Genomic DNA, 16,861 nt, shown 5'->3' with positions numbered 1-16,861 from the left:
TGTAGGAAGTGCAAACTCATCCATATCTCGCTGTGAATTCAATAGGATCTTGGTTGAAAATCGACCAGCCTCAGAATTCCCACTTCCTGTTTGGATTTTTTCTCAGGTTTTTGCCTGCCATATGAGTTCTGTTATACTCACATACATCATTCAAACAGTTTTAGAAACTTCAGAGTTTTTTCTATCCAATATGAATAATAATACGCATATATTAGCAACTGGGACTGAGGAGCAGGCAGTTTACTATGGGCACCTCTGTGCACCTTTCATCCAAGCTACTCAATACTGCCCCTGCAGCCCTAAGAAGTTTAAGAAAGCCTGTGATATCGTACTTGGACTCGAGCTTGCCTATAGGGATACTATTGAGCTATCAGGACATGCAGAATATCAGAAAGGTGTTCACAAGGTCAGTGATGCACGTGGTGAAAAAGGCTCACAAACGTCACACTTTTCTCAGTCCCGTCCTCAAGGTCACACAAGAACAAAGCAGCACACATCACAAAGGTCTAAGCCAAGTTGCTACAGATGTGGGGGAGATAATCATCAGTACAGTGAATGTCGATTCCAAAATTAAAAGTGACACAATTGTGGAAAGGTTGGACATATACAGAGTGTGTAAAGCTCCAAAACGCACGGAAAGAGCGCACAAAGTGTCAGACGCAGCACAAGAAGAGGAAGGTACAACTGAAACAGTATTGGAACTGTTCACAGTGAAACACTTCGATAGAAAGGGATTTTCGTAGTATATTAGGATTGCATTTTCATTAACCCTAACCTTTTTCCCAACCTTAACCAGTCTCCTAACCATGGTTTAGCTGTGTTTTGAATAGATTACACAATCTGGATTTGAGCTAACGTTCGATCGTCTCGTTCTCGACAGCGTGCACCCGTGCTGAAATCTACACCCACCATGACGTATAGAAATTTATTGAAGTGTCCCAAAACTACACAACCCTGCGGAAAACCACAGTCAACTGGCTGCCACAGGGGTCGCTAGTGCTCTGCCATGCCTTATTCAACTGGCGGTGCTCAGCCAATGAATGCCCCTCCCACAGGAAACTCCCAGCCATGGCAAGGTGTTGATTCAAACCCAGTCCAAAGGGCTCCCCCTGCACTTCAGGAAACCGCCTTAGCTGGATGCACCACCCGAGAACCCCTGCTTTTAACTTATTATTGTATGTTGTATTGTCCCTGCCTGCAAAAAAAGTTTCACCTTGGGATAGTAAAGATGGGCTTGAACTTGATTCTAGGCTATGAAACATACTGTATATTTGAAATATTTATTTTGAAAAAAGACTGAAATCCTTAATTCTTTGTGTGTTTTATTATTTTGTATTAGTGCGTGTGAATGACCTGTAATTTTAGGTCATGGCATTATAAAGCAGATTACCTGAGTAAAAAAGAAAAGAAAAATGTCACGTTGAAATAAGTGCCTATCATAGCGCACATAGTGGAACAAAAGTAGAAATGATCAATACGACAGCGACAGATATAACTCCCTGTCTGTTTGACAGGAGAAAAGACAGAGCACGAGAACTTTTGATTGGAGGCAACGCTAAACACTAATTACACAAGTAAACACTTCCATGTGCTCTCTCTGTCATCCACAGGCTTTCATCCCTCTCTTCACACATAAAGAACAAGCGCACCATCCCTTGTTGCCAATCAAGTCGGGGCTGTCGGAGATGCTGAAGAAAAGGCAGAGAGTGTTACGTTGAGTTAATGAGCCTTGAGTAGGAAAACACCGGCGTGTTTTCAAGTCGAACGAAGATGATTCGGTGGTGACAGTCTATGCGTGCAGAAAAAGCTTCCTAGCTGTTTCTGTCTGGTTGAATATCCACCACACAGAGACACATTATGGAAAGAGAAGAATAGAGAAACACATAACATAGGCTATAGCATAAAAGCCCGTCATAATAAATGTTTCCTCATTGCATACATGTACGACGCCTACACAGCAGATTTCCATAAAAAGTAAAAGAGTAGGCATCTTCATTTAAAATCTTAGTGCAAGTAACAGTAGCTAAAAGTATGAATAATAATAATACACATCACAATAACATCTCCTCTTTCAACATTCTCACAACCATCTCTACCACAAAACAGAGCAGAAATATAAATGTCCATTATTTTCTTCCATACCAACATATTCTTCCCTTTTCTCGAAATCTGATACTTTATCCTCGAACAAACCTAAAGGCAAAATACTGTACACACCAAAACTCCCACAATGCCACAGTCACAGAACACATTCAGTACTAACATCCTTAATTTTGGTCTTCATGGTTTCCATCTTTCTTCACATGTTCCCATTGTTCTAGACAGATGTTCAATCTTTCTCGGGGTAGATACTGTAACCTAGGTGACCCAGGTGTAGGATTCAGTCCTGTGCAGTAGGAGTTATGGGTGAGGGGTCAGTTGACCCAGGCGTAGGGGTAGATACTGTAACCTAGGTGACCCAGGTGTAGGATTCAGTCCTGTGCAGTAGGAGTTCTGGGTGAGGGGTCAGTTGACCCAGGCGTAGGGGTAGAAGCCGTTCTTCTCCCACAGTTGGCAGCGCTCAGCAGAGTAATCATGGACCACAGAGAGGGTATGGTTCAGGAGAGCAGTGGCTGCTGGGTACTCTGGCCACTGCTCCGGCATCTTACCTGCAATAGAGGAGGAGACAGGGATGGAAAGAACAGAAGAAGAGATGAGGGATGGAGAGAACAGAAAGAGAGATGAGGGATAGAGAGGTGAGGAAAGTTATGTGGTAAATGTCTAATTCCAATGGTCTGAGCTGAATGAACACTGAGTTCAACCAATCTAGGAGAGGTGTTTGTGTTCCAGCCCCTGCCCCTCTCTCACCCTCCTTAGCGAAGTGGACGAGGTGCTCTGTGAGGAGCTTCTGGAAGGCAGTGTCCTGGGCGGAGAGCGGTCCCCCCAACAGCTTCTCTAGACCCCCGAAGAAGGCGAAAGAGTCCAGGCCGTGGAAAGAGAACCGGCTGGGGAACGACCACAGACCCTCCGAGGAGATGACGGCACGAGATGGAGTGTGTGTCACCACGTACCGATACACAGGACTGTGGAGGGCCGCTGGGAACACACACACACACACACAAAACAAACACACGCACACACACAAGCAGTTCAAAACTCACTACTGTTCACTAACAGATGAGTGATTACATCAGTGAAGGGTGGACAGGAGGCATTTCCAAAGCATTCTAATAGGAGTCTTCTCTGAACTACTACCTCTCTCTAGAGACCATTCTAATAGGTGTCTTCTGTGAACTACTACCTCTCTCTAGAGACCATTCTAATAGGTGTCTTCTGTGAACTACTACCTCTCTCTAGAGACCATTCTAATAGGTGTCTTCTCTGAACAATTACCTCTCTATAGAGACCATTCTAATAGGTGTCTTCTGTGAACAACTACCTCTCTATAGAGACCATTCTAATAGGTGTCTTCTGTGAACTACTACCTCTCTCTAGAGACCATTCTAATAGGTGTCTTCTCTGAACAATTACCTCTCTCTAGAGACCATTCTAATAGGTGTCTTCTGTGAACTACTACCTCTCTCTAGAGACCATTCTAATAGGTGTCTTCTCTGAACAATTACCTCTCTATAGAGACCATTCTAATAGGTGTCTTCTGTGAACAACTACCTCTCTATAGAGACCATTCTAATAGGTGTCTTCTGTGAACAACTACCTCTCTCTCTAGAGACCATTCTAATAGGTGTCTTCTCTGAACAATTACCTCTCTCTCTCTAGAGACCATTCTAATAGGTGTCTTCTCTGAACAACTACCCGTCTCTCTAGAGACCATTCTAATAGGTGTCTTCTGTGAACTACTACCTGTATCTCTAGAGACCATTCTAATAGGTGTCTTCTCTGAACTACTACCTCTCTCTCTCTCTAGAGACCATTCTAATAGGTGTCTTCTGTGAACTACTACCTCTCTCTATAGAGACCATTCTAATAGGTGTCTTCTGTGAACAACTACCTCTCTATAGAGACCATTCTAATAGGTGTCTTCTCTGAACAATTACCTCTCTCTCTCTAGAGACCATTCTAATAGGTGTCTTCTCTGAACTACTACCTCTCTCTAGAGACCATTCTAATAGGTGTCTTCTCTGAACTACTACCTCTCTCTAGAGACCATTCTAATAGGTGTCTTCTCTGAACTACTACCTCTCTCTAGAGACCATTCTAATAGGTGTCTTCTCTGAACAACTACCTCTCTCTAGAGACCATTCTAATAGGTGTCTTCTCTGAACAATTACCTCTCTCTCTCTAGAGACCATTCTAATAGGTGTCTTCTCTGAACAACTACCTCTCTCTAGAGACCATTCTAATAGGTGTCTTCTCTGAACAATTACCTCTCTCTCTCTAGAGACCATTCTAATAGGTGTCTTCTCTGAACTACTACCTCTCTCTAGAGACCATTCTAATAGGTGTCTTCTCTGAACTACTACCTCTCTCTCTCTAGAGACCATTCTAATAGGTGTCTTCTGTGAACTACTACCTGTATCTCTAGAGACCATTCTAATAGGTGTCTTCTCTGAACTACTACCTCTCTCTAGAGACCATTCTAATAGGTGTCTTCTGTGAACTACTACCTCTCTCTAGAGACCATTCTAATAGGTGTCTTCTGTGAACTACTACCTCTCTCTAGAGACCATTCTAATAGGTGTCTTCTCTGAACAACTACCTTTCTCTAGAGACCATTCTAATAGGTGTCTTCTCTGAACTACTACCTCTCTCTAGAGACCATTCTAATAGGTGTCTTCTCTGAACAATTACCTCTCTCTCTCTAGAGACCATTCTAATAGGTGTCTTCTGTGAACAACTACCTCTCTCTAGAGACCATTCTAATAGGTGTCTTCTCTGAACAACTACCTCTCTATAGAGACCATTCTAATAGGTGTCTTCTCTGAACAATTACCTCTCTATAGAGACCATTCTAATAGGTGTCTTCTGTGAACTACTACCTCTCTCTAGAGACCATTCTAATGGGTGTCTTCTGTGAACTACTACCTCTCTCTAGAGACCATTCTAATAGGTGTCTTCTGTGAACTACTACCTCTCTCTAGAGACCATTCTAATTGGTGTCTTCTGTGAACAACAACCTGTCTCTAGAGACCATTCTAATAGGTGTCTTCTCTGAACAATTACCTCTCTCTAGAGACCATTCTAATAGGTGTCTTCTGTGAACAACTACCTCTCTCTAGAGACCATTCTAATAGGTGTCTTCTCTGAACAACTACCTCTCTCTATAGAGACCATTCTAATAGGTGTCTTCTCTGAACTACTACCTCTCTCTCTCTAGAGACCATTCTAATAGGTGTCTTCTCTGAACTACTACCTCTCTCTAGAGACCATTCTAATCGCTGTCTTCTCTGAACAACTACCTGTCTCTCTAAAGAGACCATTCAACAACAACAAAAATGCTGTCCATTATCATAGAGTGAATGCTAACCCATTGGCTCACGTGAATCTCCTGGCTGTCAGCGTAGCCTACCTGCAGCCCTCTTGGCCAGGTCGTTGTTTGGGCAGGTGACCCTCATGTCCGACACCATGGTGGTGTAGGCCCTCTCTGGGCAGCGGTCAGGAGTGGGGCACAGGGCCGAGCTTGGGTACAGATCCAACGCCTCCTTAGGAAGACCCTCGCTGAAGAGGCTCAGTTTATCTGTGTGGGACACAGGCCAGAGGCTTTGGGGAAAAGGGCAGTATGGGTAGCAGGAATAGACTGTAAAAGGCGGCAGGGTTGAAAATATGAGAGACGGGTTTTGGAGAAAAGAGGTTGATGCTGGATTTCGTGGGTTTCAGTGGCCACAAGTGATGAGAGAGAAAAGGCCCAGTTTAGCAGGAGCTCCTTTCCCACAGCCATAAACTTCCTCAACAGCTCAATGGACTATGATGTAATCACTGTTTTATGTTCGGTCTTCATTTTCTGTCTGTCTATCTGTTGATGTCAGGGTTAAAATAACATTTGATCTCTTACAGGTCTGTGATGTTTGATAATGTGGAGATGAATTTCCTCCTTGGAGAACAATACTATCGAATCTAAATAAGGCATTTTACAGATTGATCGATATTGACCCCGAGGTTACCGTATTCTTATTCTCACCTGTCACAAACCACCCGTAGTCTCCCCATGTCCACATGGAAATATTCTCATACGGTGGGCTAAAGTGCACACACACAAACGCGCACACACACACACGTTTACAAAATTAATTGTGTATTTCTAGGACAGCTTCTGTAGATAATAATTTTTTTGCAGACCACGCATAATACTTACAAAAAGTCAATCTCCTGCTCAGTGGTCCCTATGAGGAATGGAACATCGTTGAAGAGTCCTCCTTTCTCCCACATCTCAAAGGGAGGAGCTGGGAGGACATGCCCGTCCACCACTGCTACGGGACCCACGAAGCTGTCCTTAGTGGGCAGGTCCATCAGATCATCTGCCCCCCACGACGGGTACTCCTTCCATGGGATGGCCTAGAGCGGAGTGGAGAGAGACAAAGAGAGAGAGACCCACGTGAAGCACGTTTCTCCCTAAGGCAGATTTGACAGTTTACGTTGTCTGTACTGTCTGTACCCGTAGTATCAGTGTGGTGGAGAGCTTCCGGAGGCAGGCCAGGTCATTGCAGCCAGTCTTGTTCAGGAATAGCAGGTTGTCTGCCTCTGCCTTCTCCAGTGATGCGTTATACTTATAGGAGCCGCTCATATCCACCGCCGCATGAAACAGACCCTTTGCCAGCGGAGACATCATCAGAGTCCACACCGACGTCCCACCTGTGTGTGTGTGTGTGTGTGTGTGTGTGTGTGTGTGTGTGTGTGTGTGTGTGTGTAGAATGGTGATGGGAAGAGAGTAGACAATGAGGGGAAATTCTAAAGCAGTTAAGGAAGCTGTGTTCATTCCTTCAGCCAACTATACTGCTACGAGCACATGCTAACATAAAGTAGCATATTTTGTATTCATCCTTTTAAATGTTCGGTAAAAATTGTTGTATTATAACAAAAAGAAAAAGGTGCACACTAATTAAATGTTCAATCACACTTCATTGACAGTACACTCATGTAGCCCATAGAGGCTTATAATAGCTGGTATTTATTACCTGAGCTTTGACCAAATATGGTGACTTTACTGGGGTCTCCTCCAAACACCTTGATGTTCCTCTGGACCCACTGCAGAGCAGCTATCTGGTCCATGAAACCATAGTTTCCTGGGTGGGTGGGGGGACCAATTAGAGATTAAAATCACGTCGAAATCCCGCTTTGATGTGGCCTCGTTCTCCTATGTCCTAGTTCCTATTTTCAGAAGCTCCATCTAGCCTAGTGTACCTAAAGGTTCCTGGTGTCAATACCCTGAACCCGTTCAGATCAGAAGGGAAATAGGAGGTGTTCAGATATAGAACCTTTCTGTTCTCGCCGATGACTGTGCGTGAATGTGAGTGTTGAAAACAATGGCTTTATGCGATTTTATGGGTCGTTCCATATCAAGTTGTGTGTGTGTGTGTGTGTGTGTCTATGTGTGTGTGTGTGTGTGTGTCTATGTGTGTGTGTGTGTGTGTGTGTGTGTGTGTGTGTGTGTGTGTGTGTGTGTGTGTGTGTCTATGTGTGTGTGTGTGTGTGTGTGTCTATGTGTGTGTGTGTGTGTGTGTGTGTGTGTCTATGTGTGTGTGTGTAAAGCATAAATGGTGTAGTGACCATGAGAAAGAAAAATATTAACTTTTTATCAAGCAGCGGAGATAAGACAAATAGAGTGCATTGGGAAAGTATTCAGACGCCTTCACTTTTTCCCCATTTAATTATGTTACAGCCTTATTCTAAAATGGATTAAATCCATTTTCCCCCTCTTCAATCTACAGACAATACCCCATAATGACAAAGCGAAAACAGGTTTTTAGAAATTGTTGCACATTTATTATGAATAAAAACAGAAATACCTTATTTTCATAAGTATTCAGACCTTTAGCTATGAGAGTCGAAATTGAGCTCAGGTGCATCCTGTTTCCATTAATCATCCTTGAGATGTTTCTACAACTTGATTGGAGTCCAGTTGTGGTAAATTCTATTGATTGGACATGATTTGGAAAGGCACACAACTGTCTATATAAGGTTCCACAGTTGACAGTGCATGGTAGAGCGAAAAACAAGCCATGAGGTCGAAGGAATTGTCAGTAGAGCTCCGAGACAGGATTGTGTCGAGGCACAGATATGGGGAAGGGTACAAAAAAATGTCTGCAGCATTGAAGGTCCCCAAGAACACAGTGGCCTCCATCATTATTAAATGGAAGAAGTTTGGAACCATCAAGGCTCTTCCTAGCGCTGGCCGTCGGCCAAACTGAGCAATCGGGGGAGAAGGGCCTTGGTCAGGGAGGTAACCAAGAACCCAATGGTCACTCTAACATAGCTCTATGGAGATGGGAGAACCATCCAGAAAGACATCCATCTCTGCAGCACCAATCAGGCCGTTATGGTAGAGTGGCCAGACAGAAGCCACTCCTCAGTAAAAGGTACATGACAGCTCATTTGGAGTTTGCCAAAAAGGACTCTCACACCATAAGAAACAAGATTCTCTGGTCTGATGAAACCAAGATTGAACTCGTTGGCCTGAATGCCAAGCGTCACTTCTGGAGGAAACCAGACACTGTTCATCACCTGGTCAATATCGTCCCTGTGGTGAAGCATTGTGGTGGCAGCATTCTGCTGTGTGGATGTTTTTCAGCGTCAGGATCGAGGGAAAGATGAACGGAGAGAAGTACAGAGAGATTCTCGATGAAAACGTGTTCCAGAGCGCTAAGGACCTCAGACTGGAGTGAAGGTTCACCTTCCAACATGACAACGACCCTAAGCACACAGCCAAGACAATGCAGGAGTGGCTTTGGATCTGAATGTCTCTGAATGTCCTTGAGTGGCCCAGCCAGAGTCCGATTGAACATCTCTGGAGACCTGAAAATAGCTGTGCAGCGACGCTCCCCATCCAACCTGACAGAGCTTGAGAGGATCTGCAGAGAAGAATGGGAGGAACTTCCCAAATACAGGTGTGCCAAGCTTGTAACGTCATACCCAAGAAGACTCGAGTCTGTAATCGCTTCAAAAAAGTACTGAGTAAAGGGTCTGAATCCTTATGTAAATGTGATATTTCACAGAAATGTAAAACATTTTTTTTCCCCTTTGTCATTATGGGGTATTGTGTGTAGATTGATGGAAAATAAAACTATTTAATACATTTTAGAAGGCCGTAACGTAACAAAATATAGAAAAAGTCCAGGGGTCTGAATACTTAAAACTCATTAAATAGATATACACAATTATAAACAACGTCACTGAGAGAACAAACATAAACATCATTAACATTTTATCACTCTGTTGGTGTTAAAAATAGCTTGTTTAAAAAGATTAAAACCTTCCTATTATCATATCTTAAATACAACATGATCTATGTTGTGTGAAACTGCTTGAGACATCAAGACCTCGTTTGGCAAAACTGTAAAAACTGCTAGAGACTGACCAGAGGTATTGGTGGAGGAGCCCTCCCTCAGTAGCTCCAGGGCCAGGAACCCAAATGCGTTGAGCCTGTAGTTAAAGCTGACATAGACCATCCCTGTCTGGGCTGCTAGCTCCTCTGTGGGCGAGTAGCCCTCCTCTCCTCCACTAAGCATGTGAAGGTAGCCCCCATGGATCCAGACCATGACGGGTAGGGCAGCGTCGGGGCTCAGGGTGGGGGTCCACACGTTCAGGAAGAGGCAGCTCTCCTGGCCAATCACCTTCCCCGTGTCTGAGAGCGGCTGCACCTGGAGACACTTGCTGCGGAAGCGGGTGGCATCCCCCACCCCGTTTCCACACCGGGGTTTGGCTGGCGGGGCCCAGCGACGTTCCCCAATGGGGGGAGCAGCGTAGGGGAGGCCCTTGAACGAGTAGGCCCCATTCCTCTGCAATGATAAAGACGACCAATAGTATTTCATTAACTATGAGTGTTCACTGGAGGTAATTCCGTATAAGCAAACATGGTCAAGGCACATGTCACTGAAATATTCCATGCCTTAATCCTTTACCATCTTCAAATACAGGGTTCCCCAAATGACGGGGATCTTGTTTATTCTAATGTTATTGTTGGACATAAAAGACTGTAAAAAAAATACAAGCAAATCAGCTCCAATTGATTTTAATTTTGGAAATCTGTTTCAAAGTATTCCCATGCATAATAGAGATATACACTCAGTGGACAGTTTATTAGGTACACCCATCTCGGGTCAGACGCCCCTTTTCCTCCAGAACAGTCTGAATTATTCGGGGCATGGGTTAGACAAGGTGTCAGAAATGTTCGTTGGCCAATTTGTATCAAGGGACCTGACGTGTGCCAGGAAAACATTCCCCACATCAATACACCACCACCACCAGCCTGTACCATTGACACCAGGCAGGATGGGGCCATGGACTCATGCTGCTTACACCAAATCCTGACTCTGCCATCATTATGACGCAACAGGAATCCGGGATTCGTTGGACCAGGCGATGTTTTTCCATTCCTTAATTGTCCAGTGTCTCCCCACTGGAGACGCTTCTTCTTGTTTTTAGCTGGTAGGAGTGGAACACAGTGTGGCTGTCTTCCACAATAGCCCAACCGTGACAGGAACTGACGAGTTGTGTGTTCCGAGATGCCGTTCTGCTCCATTATTTGCCTGTTTGTGGCCCGCTTGTTATCTTGCATGATCTTGCCATTCTCCTTTGACCTCTCATCAACGTGCTGTTCTCGCCCACAGGACTGCCGCTGAATGTTTTTGTGTTTGTCGCACGGTATTCTCGGTAAACCCTAGACACTCTCGTGGGTGAAAAGCCCAGGAGAGCGGCCGTTTCTGAAATACTGGAACCGGCGCGCCTGGCACCGACGATCATATCGCGCTCAAAGTTGCTTAAGTCACTCATTTTGCCCATTCTAACGGTCAATCGGACCACTGAGTGTACTGTATATGTTGCATAGGATTGAAGCTAAACATCTGTGGCCTTGCTTGCTACAGCTGGATCAGATGCGTTCTGAGTTGCTGTTCTGCACACTATTTTTGTATGGCGCTGTTATTTGCCTGTTTGTGGCCCGCTTCGACTTCTCTCATCAACAAGCTGTTTTCGCACACACAGGACTGCCGCTGACTAGATGTTTTTTTGTTTGTCGCGCCGTTCTCTGCGTTACCCTAGACACTGTGGTGCCCTAGACACTGTGGTGCCCTAGACACTGTGGTGCCCTAGACACTGTGGTGCCCTAGACACTGTGGTGCCCTAGACACTGTGGTGCCCTAGACACTGTGGTGCCCTAGACACTGTGGTACCCTAGACACTGTGGTACCCTAGACAATGTGGTGCCCTAGACACTGTGGTACCCTAGACACTGTGGTGCCCTAGACACTGTGGTACCCTAGACACTGTGGTACCCTAGACACTGTGGTACCCTAGACACTGTGGTACCCTAGACACTGTGGTGCCCTAGACACTGTGGTGCGTGACTAGCCCAGGAGGCCGGGCCATTTCTGAAATATTGGAACCGGTGCACCTGGCATCATTCACTCGTTTTAACCATTCTAACGCTCAACCCGAACAGTAACTGAATGCCTCGATGCCTGTCTGCCTGCTTCATATAGTAAGCCACGGCCACGAGACTCACTGTCTGTAGGAGCTAACCATTTCCGTGAACGGGGTGGTGTAACTCATAAACTGGCCACTGAGTGTATGTGATCGTATACAAATGTAAGCAAGGTTTGAAATAATCATGTTTTAGTCAAATATGATATCCGCTTGGGCTTCTTGCAGTCAATTTGCAGTTTACAAATGATTTGTAATTATGTTCCAGCCCCGTGACCATCCACTGAATAAATAAAATAAACAGCCCATGACTGAATCTAATTGATGATCTACTGTTCTATTAGGTCTCGATGCTCTTTACATTGTAGGCATATGGGGGAGAAAACATACAGTACAATTGGTTAAAAATGTTCAATATGGCTGAACATAGTTTTATTTTTATTTTTTTGTAAAGCTGAACATTGTTGTTTTTATAAATAAAGTTTGATTTGATCGTTGTCTATTTCTACTCTTTCCACCAACAATGTGCAAACATCAACCCACCTGTCTACCCTGGAACTCTCCACAGTCAGTAGTGACCTGGGCTGAGCCAGGGGGCAGAGTCTGGGCCACGTAGGCCAGGTACCCAGCCAAGGTGAGCAGGGATAGCACCCCCATGCAGACGAGGAAGATGCAGCGTCTGGACAGGACCAGAAATGGGCTGACGTAGTGTCTGCGACGCACATACTGCACCTCCTCCTCTCCTTCCCCTTGTACCAGATAACGGTACTCTGTTCCTTCAGGGACCTCAAACACGTCCTCATTCATCTTGGCGCTATGAGGGAAGCACACAGGGGAGATCAATGCAGAGCAGGGACTTGCACAGTAGATTAGGCCAATAAGACAGTTTTAGGACAACATGCAGGATTAGGGTCAATTCCAATTCAGTTTTATTTAACCTTTATCCAGGTTAGTCTCATTGAGATACAATCTATTTTTCAAGAAAGACCTCTCTTCATGGCACAAATAATGGAGTAACAAATAAAGTGGCGAATTTGCCGTTCATTTGAATTACACACCATCCCAAACGAACCCCTAGCCCCCATAAACTAATATGGCTAGCCCCCTACCAAAACACTCTTGTTCGTGACCACTTGTCATCTGAGAGTATCCAAGTTACACAATAATAACGCTATCACGAGTGTACTTGAAAAGTAGCAGACGGTTTATAATGTGTTTGTAACGGGTTAATAGGTAGCAGAGTAAATTGATGATAAATAATCTATAACTGTACGGCTAATTGATATGTCAAAGCCAATGTAAATTAGATGAAGAATAGTATTTAGAAAAATCAAGTGTAAGGCTCATCCACAATAGTTAAGACTTCAGGTGACGCCTATGAGAGCGAATTTCCTTATTGCATTGTTAGAGGATCGAGCGCAGAGTTAATAGCAGAAATGCTGGTTTCCCACGTCCTGTGAAGCAATGTTGCAATCGTTCATGGGCGCACCATATTCTCAAAGAAGGAAAATCTAAAATCACCTCATTACAAAATTGCGTTATTTATTTAAAGATGATAGGAGTTTCATGCATGGCAATGATGATAAACAATATTATTACTCTCACTAAGGCAGGATATCGAACTGCTTTTAAAAGGCACATTTGACTTGTCTCAGGAATGCCTACCGTTAAACTCCATGAAACAATGTAAACAAACTTCATATACATTAACTTCTATTGTAGTCTAGAAAAACACTACAGGTCTAAAATACCGTTTATAGAAATGTTGCCATAACCTATGCAATGATCACTTACAATATTCAATCCAGTTGTTAAAAAACAACTTTTGACGCAGCTACTGTGTGTGTGACCCCTTAACTAAAAATGGCTGCTGGGTAACAACTTGTTTTTCTGCATATTTAAAGGGGCAGCTTACATTATAAGGGGACGTCTATAGCACATTTATGACTTCATAAATGGAACACATTCAGAGGTTAATAAAAGTGCACAATTGTCATACTTGAGTAAAAGTAAAGATACCCTTAATAGAAAACGCCTAAAGTAAAGTACAAATAAAGTAAAGTACAGATACGCCCCCAAAATACTTAAATAGTACTTTAACTTTACATAACTAAGAAAGTCAGTTAAGAACAAATTCTTATTTACAATAACTGCCAGTCCTGTGCCAATTGTGCACTGTCCTATGGGAATCCCAATCATTGCTGGTTGTATTACAGCCTGGATTTGAACCAGAGGGAATCCCAATTATTGCTGGTTATATTACAGCCTGGATTTGAACCAGAGCATCTATAGTAACAACTCAAGCACTGAGATGCAGTGTCTTAGACCGCTGTGCCACTCAGGAACACAAACTTACTACAATACTTTACACCACTGAACACATTCCTTATCATTTCTCAATCTGTGTGAAAGGCGTGAAGAATCATCTGGGACTAAATGGTCTGATTTCCCGAAAAAATTACCAAATAGTTCGCCCCTCATATAACTTGCTACTGTATACATGTCTGCTATGAATTTCTGTCACTTATACTCCAAGTCTTAGTCACATATCAATCCATTTCAATCATTAATCAACACATTAATCAATATTCTCCCTAACATAGATACCTTCTACAGCAGGGCTCTCCAACCCTGTTCCTGGAACACTACCGTCCGGTAGGTCTTTTACTCCAAAACTAATCCAGCGCACCTGACTCTAAAAATTAGCTGGTTGATGAGCTGAATCAGGTTAGTTACAACTGGGGTTGAAGTGAATACCTAAAGGAGGGTTGCTCTCCAGGAACAAGGTTGGAGAGCCTGTCCTACAGTGTCTCTACCACAGCCAGCGTTACAGGAAATATAGTGAGATCAATAGCGTAGGCAGCCAACTTCTTGGTTTATTGATTTACAATTAGGGTCGGCTCCAAGCGGTCGCTTAAGGGTCCCGTCTGGAGGTGCCCAGTCAGGGTCTCAACTTACTACTGAGAGTTAGAATAGTAAAATACACAAGGTGCAATTTCGAAATGTGGTTGTGCATCAATAGTTTCTCTCTTTTTATGTCAGTCACTCAATTAGCTGACAATTAGCCATGTACATTTTTTAATTCGTAGTTATTCTAGCCAGCTATCTAACCTTGTAGTAATCATGGTCCGAATACCGACAGGGCAGGCGGGGGCCCTGAACTCAAACTTCTCATTTAAATCTATATCAGCACCCAAGAGGCTTGCATTTTCAAGCTCTCCCCATAGATTTTGCGGTGATGTAGTGTGACAGAACACTGAGCCAATCACTGCGCAACTAGAGAACATTACTCCTTGCTGTCCCCAGTCCACCTGGCCGTGCTGCTGCTCCAGTTTCAACTGTTCTGCCTGCGGAACTATGGAACTCTGATCTGTTCACCGGACGTGCTACCTGTCCCAGACCTGCGGTTTTCAACTCTCTAGAGACAGCAGGAGCGGTAGAGATACTCAATGATCGGCTATAAAAAGCCAACTGACATTTACTCCTGAGGTGCTGACATGTTGCACCCTCAACAACCACTGTGATTATTATTATTTGACCCTGCTGGTGATCTATGATCATTTGAACATCTTGGCCATGTTCTGTTATAATCTCCACCCCTCCATAGTCTGGTTTCTCTCTAGGTTTCTTCCTAGGTTCTGGCCTTTCTAGGGAGTTTTTCCCTAGCCACCGTGCTTCTACACCTGCATTGCTTGCTGTTTGGGGTTTTAGGCTGGGTTTCTGTAAAGCACTTTGTGACATCAGCTGATGTAAGAATAGCTTTATAAATAAATTTGATTGATTGATTGATTACCACCCCCTGTGCTCCATATTTTCCACTGGCTGCCCCACCACCACAGAAAGCACTGTGCTATGCTGAAAAAAACTGCATTTTGGAGCTGCCTTACTAAAGAAAGCAAAAAAGAGACCATATTTGTATGCAGCTTTATTAACTCAATGATTTATGATTGTTTTTTTTTTAACATTGTTTAAAAACTGATATGTGACATGCAAAACAGGCAACAACAAAAAAGTGCACTGAATGAGGAGATCACAAGCAATTTCACCATTTATAAAATTGTCATATTTTTTTATTTTAAAGAAACTAGCTAGAAAATAAGTTATATTTTGTTGGTAAAAAAAGTGGACGTGAAAAACAAGTTTGCACGCTTTATTTTAATTTGCTCCATGGATCAGGCAGCCAAGTGTAGGAGACAAGGCAAAAAGCTGTGACTCATCCAAAGTTGATCTATTAAATTGCTCAGCGAAGTGGCGACTCGCGAAAATGAGGATTTCGCAGGTGTTTCTGATTATCAAACAATGCCATGCTGGTGAGTGGTAGCGTTCAAATTAAATGTAGATTGAGTAGTAGCACGTCATATCATAGGGGAAACATACGGTATTGGCACGGATTCCCCACTTCAATCACAAATATATCATACCTTGACTAAAAGGAAGACTTGTTGACTTAAATCTTTGTGTAGCATCATGTGTAAACTATGGGCATTGTCTTTCAGCTGGTAGAAGTTACATTTCCGCCCTCGTGAGCATTAAAATGGCAAAAATGTCTCTCCACCCCCAGTGAAGGGTTTTGACTAGATTGGATAAAAAATTGTTGTCAGATTTGACTTTTCGTAGCAGGTTAGAATTTATGCAGCAGTTTAGGATAATTAGCGTAGGATAATTGGGTTACGGTGCTTTCTAGTCGTTCAGCTTGTCATTCTTTTTTTATTTTATGTTTGTGTAGTAAATATTTTAGCTTTTATTTTAATTGTTTTTTTTCTGTTAAGTACATTGCGTTGCATTCCATGTCGGAAATGTGCTGTACAAATGAAGCTTGATTTGAAACTGGAAAATGAGCTGAACGCATACTATGACTGACAGTCCATATTGTATATTTTGCATTGCATCTAACTTTTTCAATCCATTTCTCCTTATGCATGTTCATATTTTGAGTTCCCCACGTGCTTTCCCAAGTGTGTTTTATCTGGGCTAAAGATGGGTACATAGCCTGCATATTAGCTAGCTGTTCCCCAACACTTGTTGTTACTAATTTAGCTTACTTACACTTGTGTGTGTCATTCTTTGTCCACTGCTAATTTATGTGATAATGTTCGCTGGTTAGCCAACCCCAAAAGGGATAAATATCAGAATTACATAATTAACCAGCCAGTCAGTCTCCCATCAGTCAACGCTTCAAAAAGAGAGCCCTTATGCCGTGACATTGTGTAATCGCAATGCCGTGACCCGGATTCGAACCGGGGTTGCTGCGGCCACAACGCAGAGTACTAACCACTATACGATCACGGCG

The 16,861-nt window shown here is 43.4% G+C and overlaps 1 protein-coding gene and 1 non-coding gene across 2 annotated transcripts; both read right to left on the bottom strand.

Annotated features, from left to right (window-relative positions):
- Nucleotides 1-1,305: 1,305 nt before the first annotated feature.
- si:ch211-71n6.4 (para-nitrobenzyl esterase) lies at nt 1,306-13,456 on the bottom strand. The gene is made up of 10 exons (XM_055932586.1): nt 13,366-13,456; nt 12,115-12,385; nt 9,509-9,929; nt 7,110-7,217; nt 6,590-6,786; nt 6,290-6,489; nt 6,116-6,174; nt 5,507-5,674; nt 2,848-3,075; nt 1,306-2,648 (listed from the first exon to the last, which is right to left on the bottom strand). Exons 2-10 carry the CDS (start codon nt 12,376-12,378, stop codon nt 2,506-2,508), a joined length of 1,788 nt encoding a protein of 595 aa, XP_055788561.1. The 5' UTR covers nt 12,379-12,385; nt 13,366-13,456; the 3' UTR covers nt 1,306-2,505.
- A 3,332-nt stretch (nt 13,457-16,788) lies between these two features.
- On the bottom strand, nt 16,789-16,860 carry trnah-gug (transfer RNA histidin (anticodon GUG)). The gene has a single exon. It is a non-coding gene; the product is annotated as a tRNA-His (tRNA).
- Between the last annotated feature and the right edge of the window lies 1 nt (nt 16,861).

This window comes from Salvelinus fontinalis, chromosome 8 (assembly GCF_029448725.1).
Source record: "Salvelinus fontinalis isolate EN_2023a chromosome 8, ASM2944872v1, whole genome shotgun sequence".
In the NCBI taxonomy this organism is placed as follows: domain Eukaryota; kingdom Metazoa; phylum Chordata; class Actinopteri; order Salmoniformes; family Salmonidae; genus Salvelinus; species Salvelinus fontinalis.
Note: the sequence above shows the minus strand (reverse complement) of the source record. Positions and strands in the feature narration are given on the sequence as shown.

Excerpts from the sequence above, each read along its gene's own strand:
- si:ch211-71n6.4 (XM_055932586.1), bottom strand. The coding sequence starts at position 12,378 with ATGAATGAGGACGTGTTTGAGGTCCCTGAAGGAACAGAGTACCGTTAT. Across the intron at positions 5,675-6,115 it reads CTACGGGTGGTTTGTGACAG|ATAAACTGAGCCTCTTCAGC; the intron begins GTGAGAATAAGA and ends TGTCCCACACAG. Across the intron at positions 2,649-2,847 it reads CGTCCACTTCGCTAAGGAGG|GTAAGATGCCGGAGCAGTGG; the intron begins GTGAGAGAGGGG and ends CCTCTATTGCAG.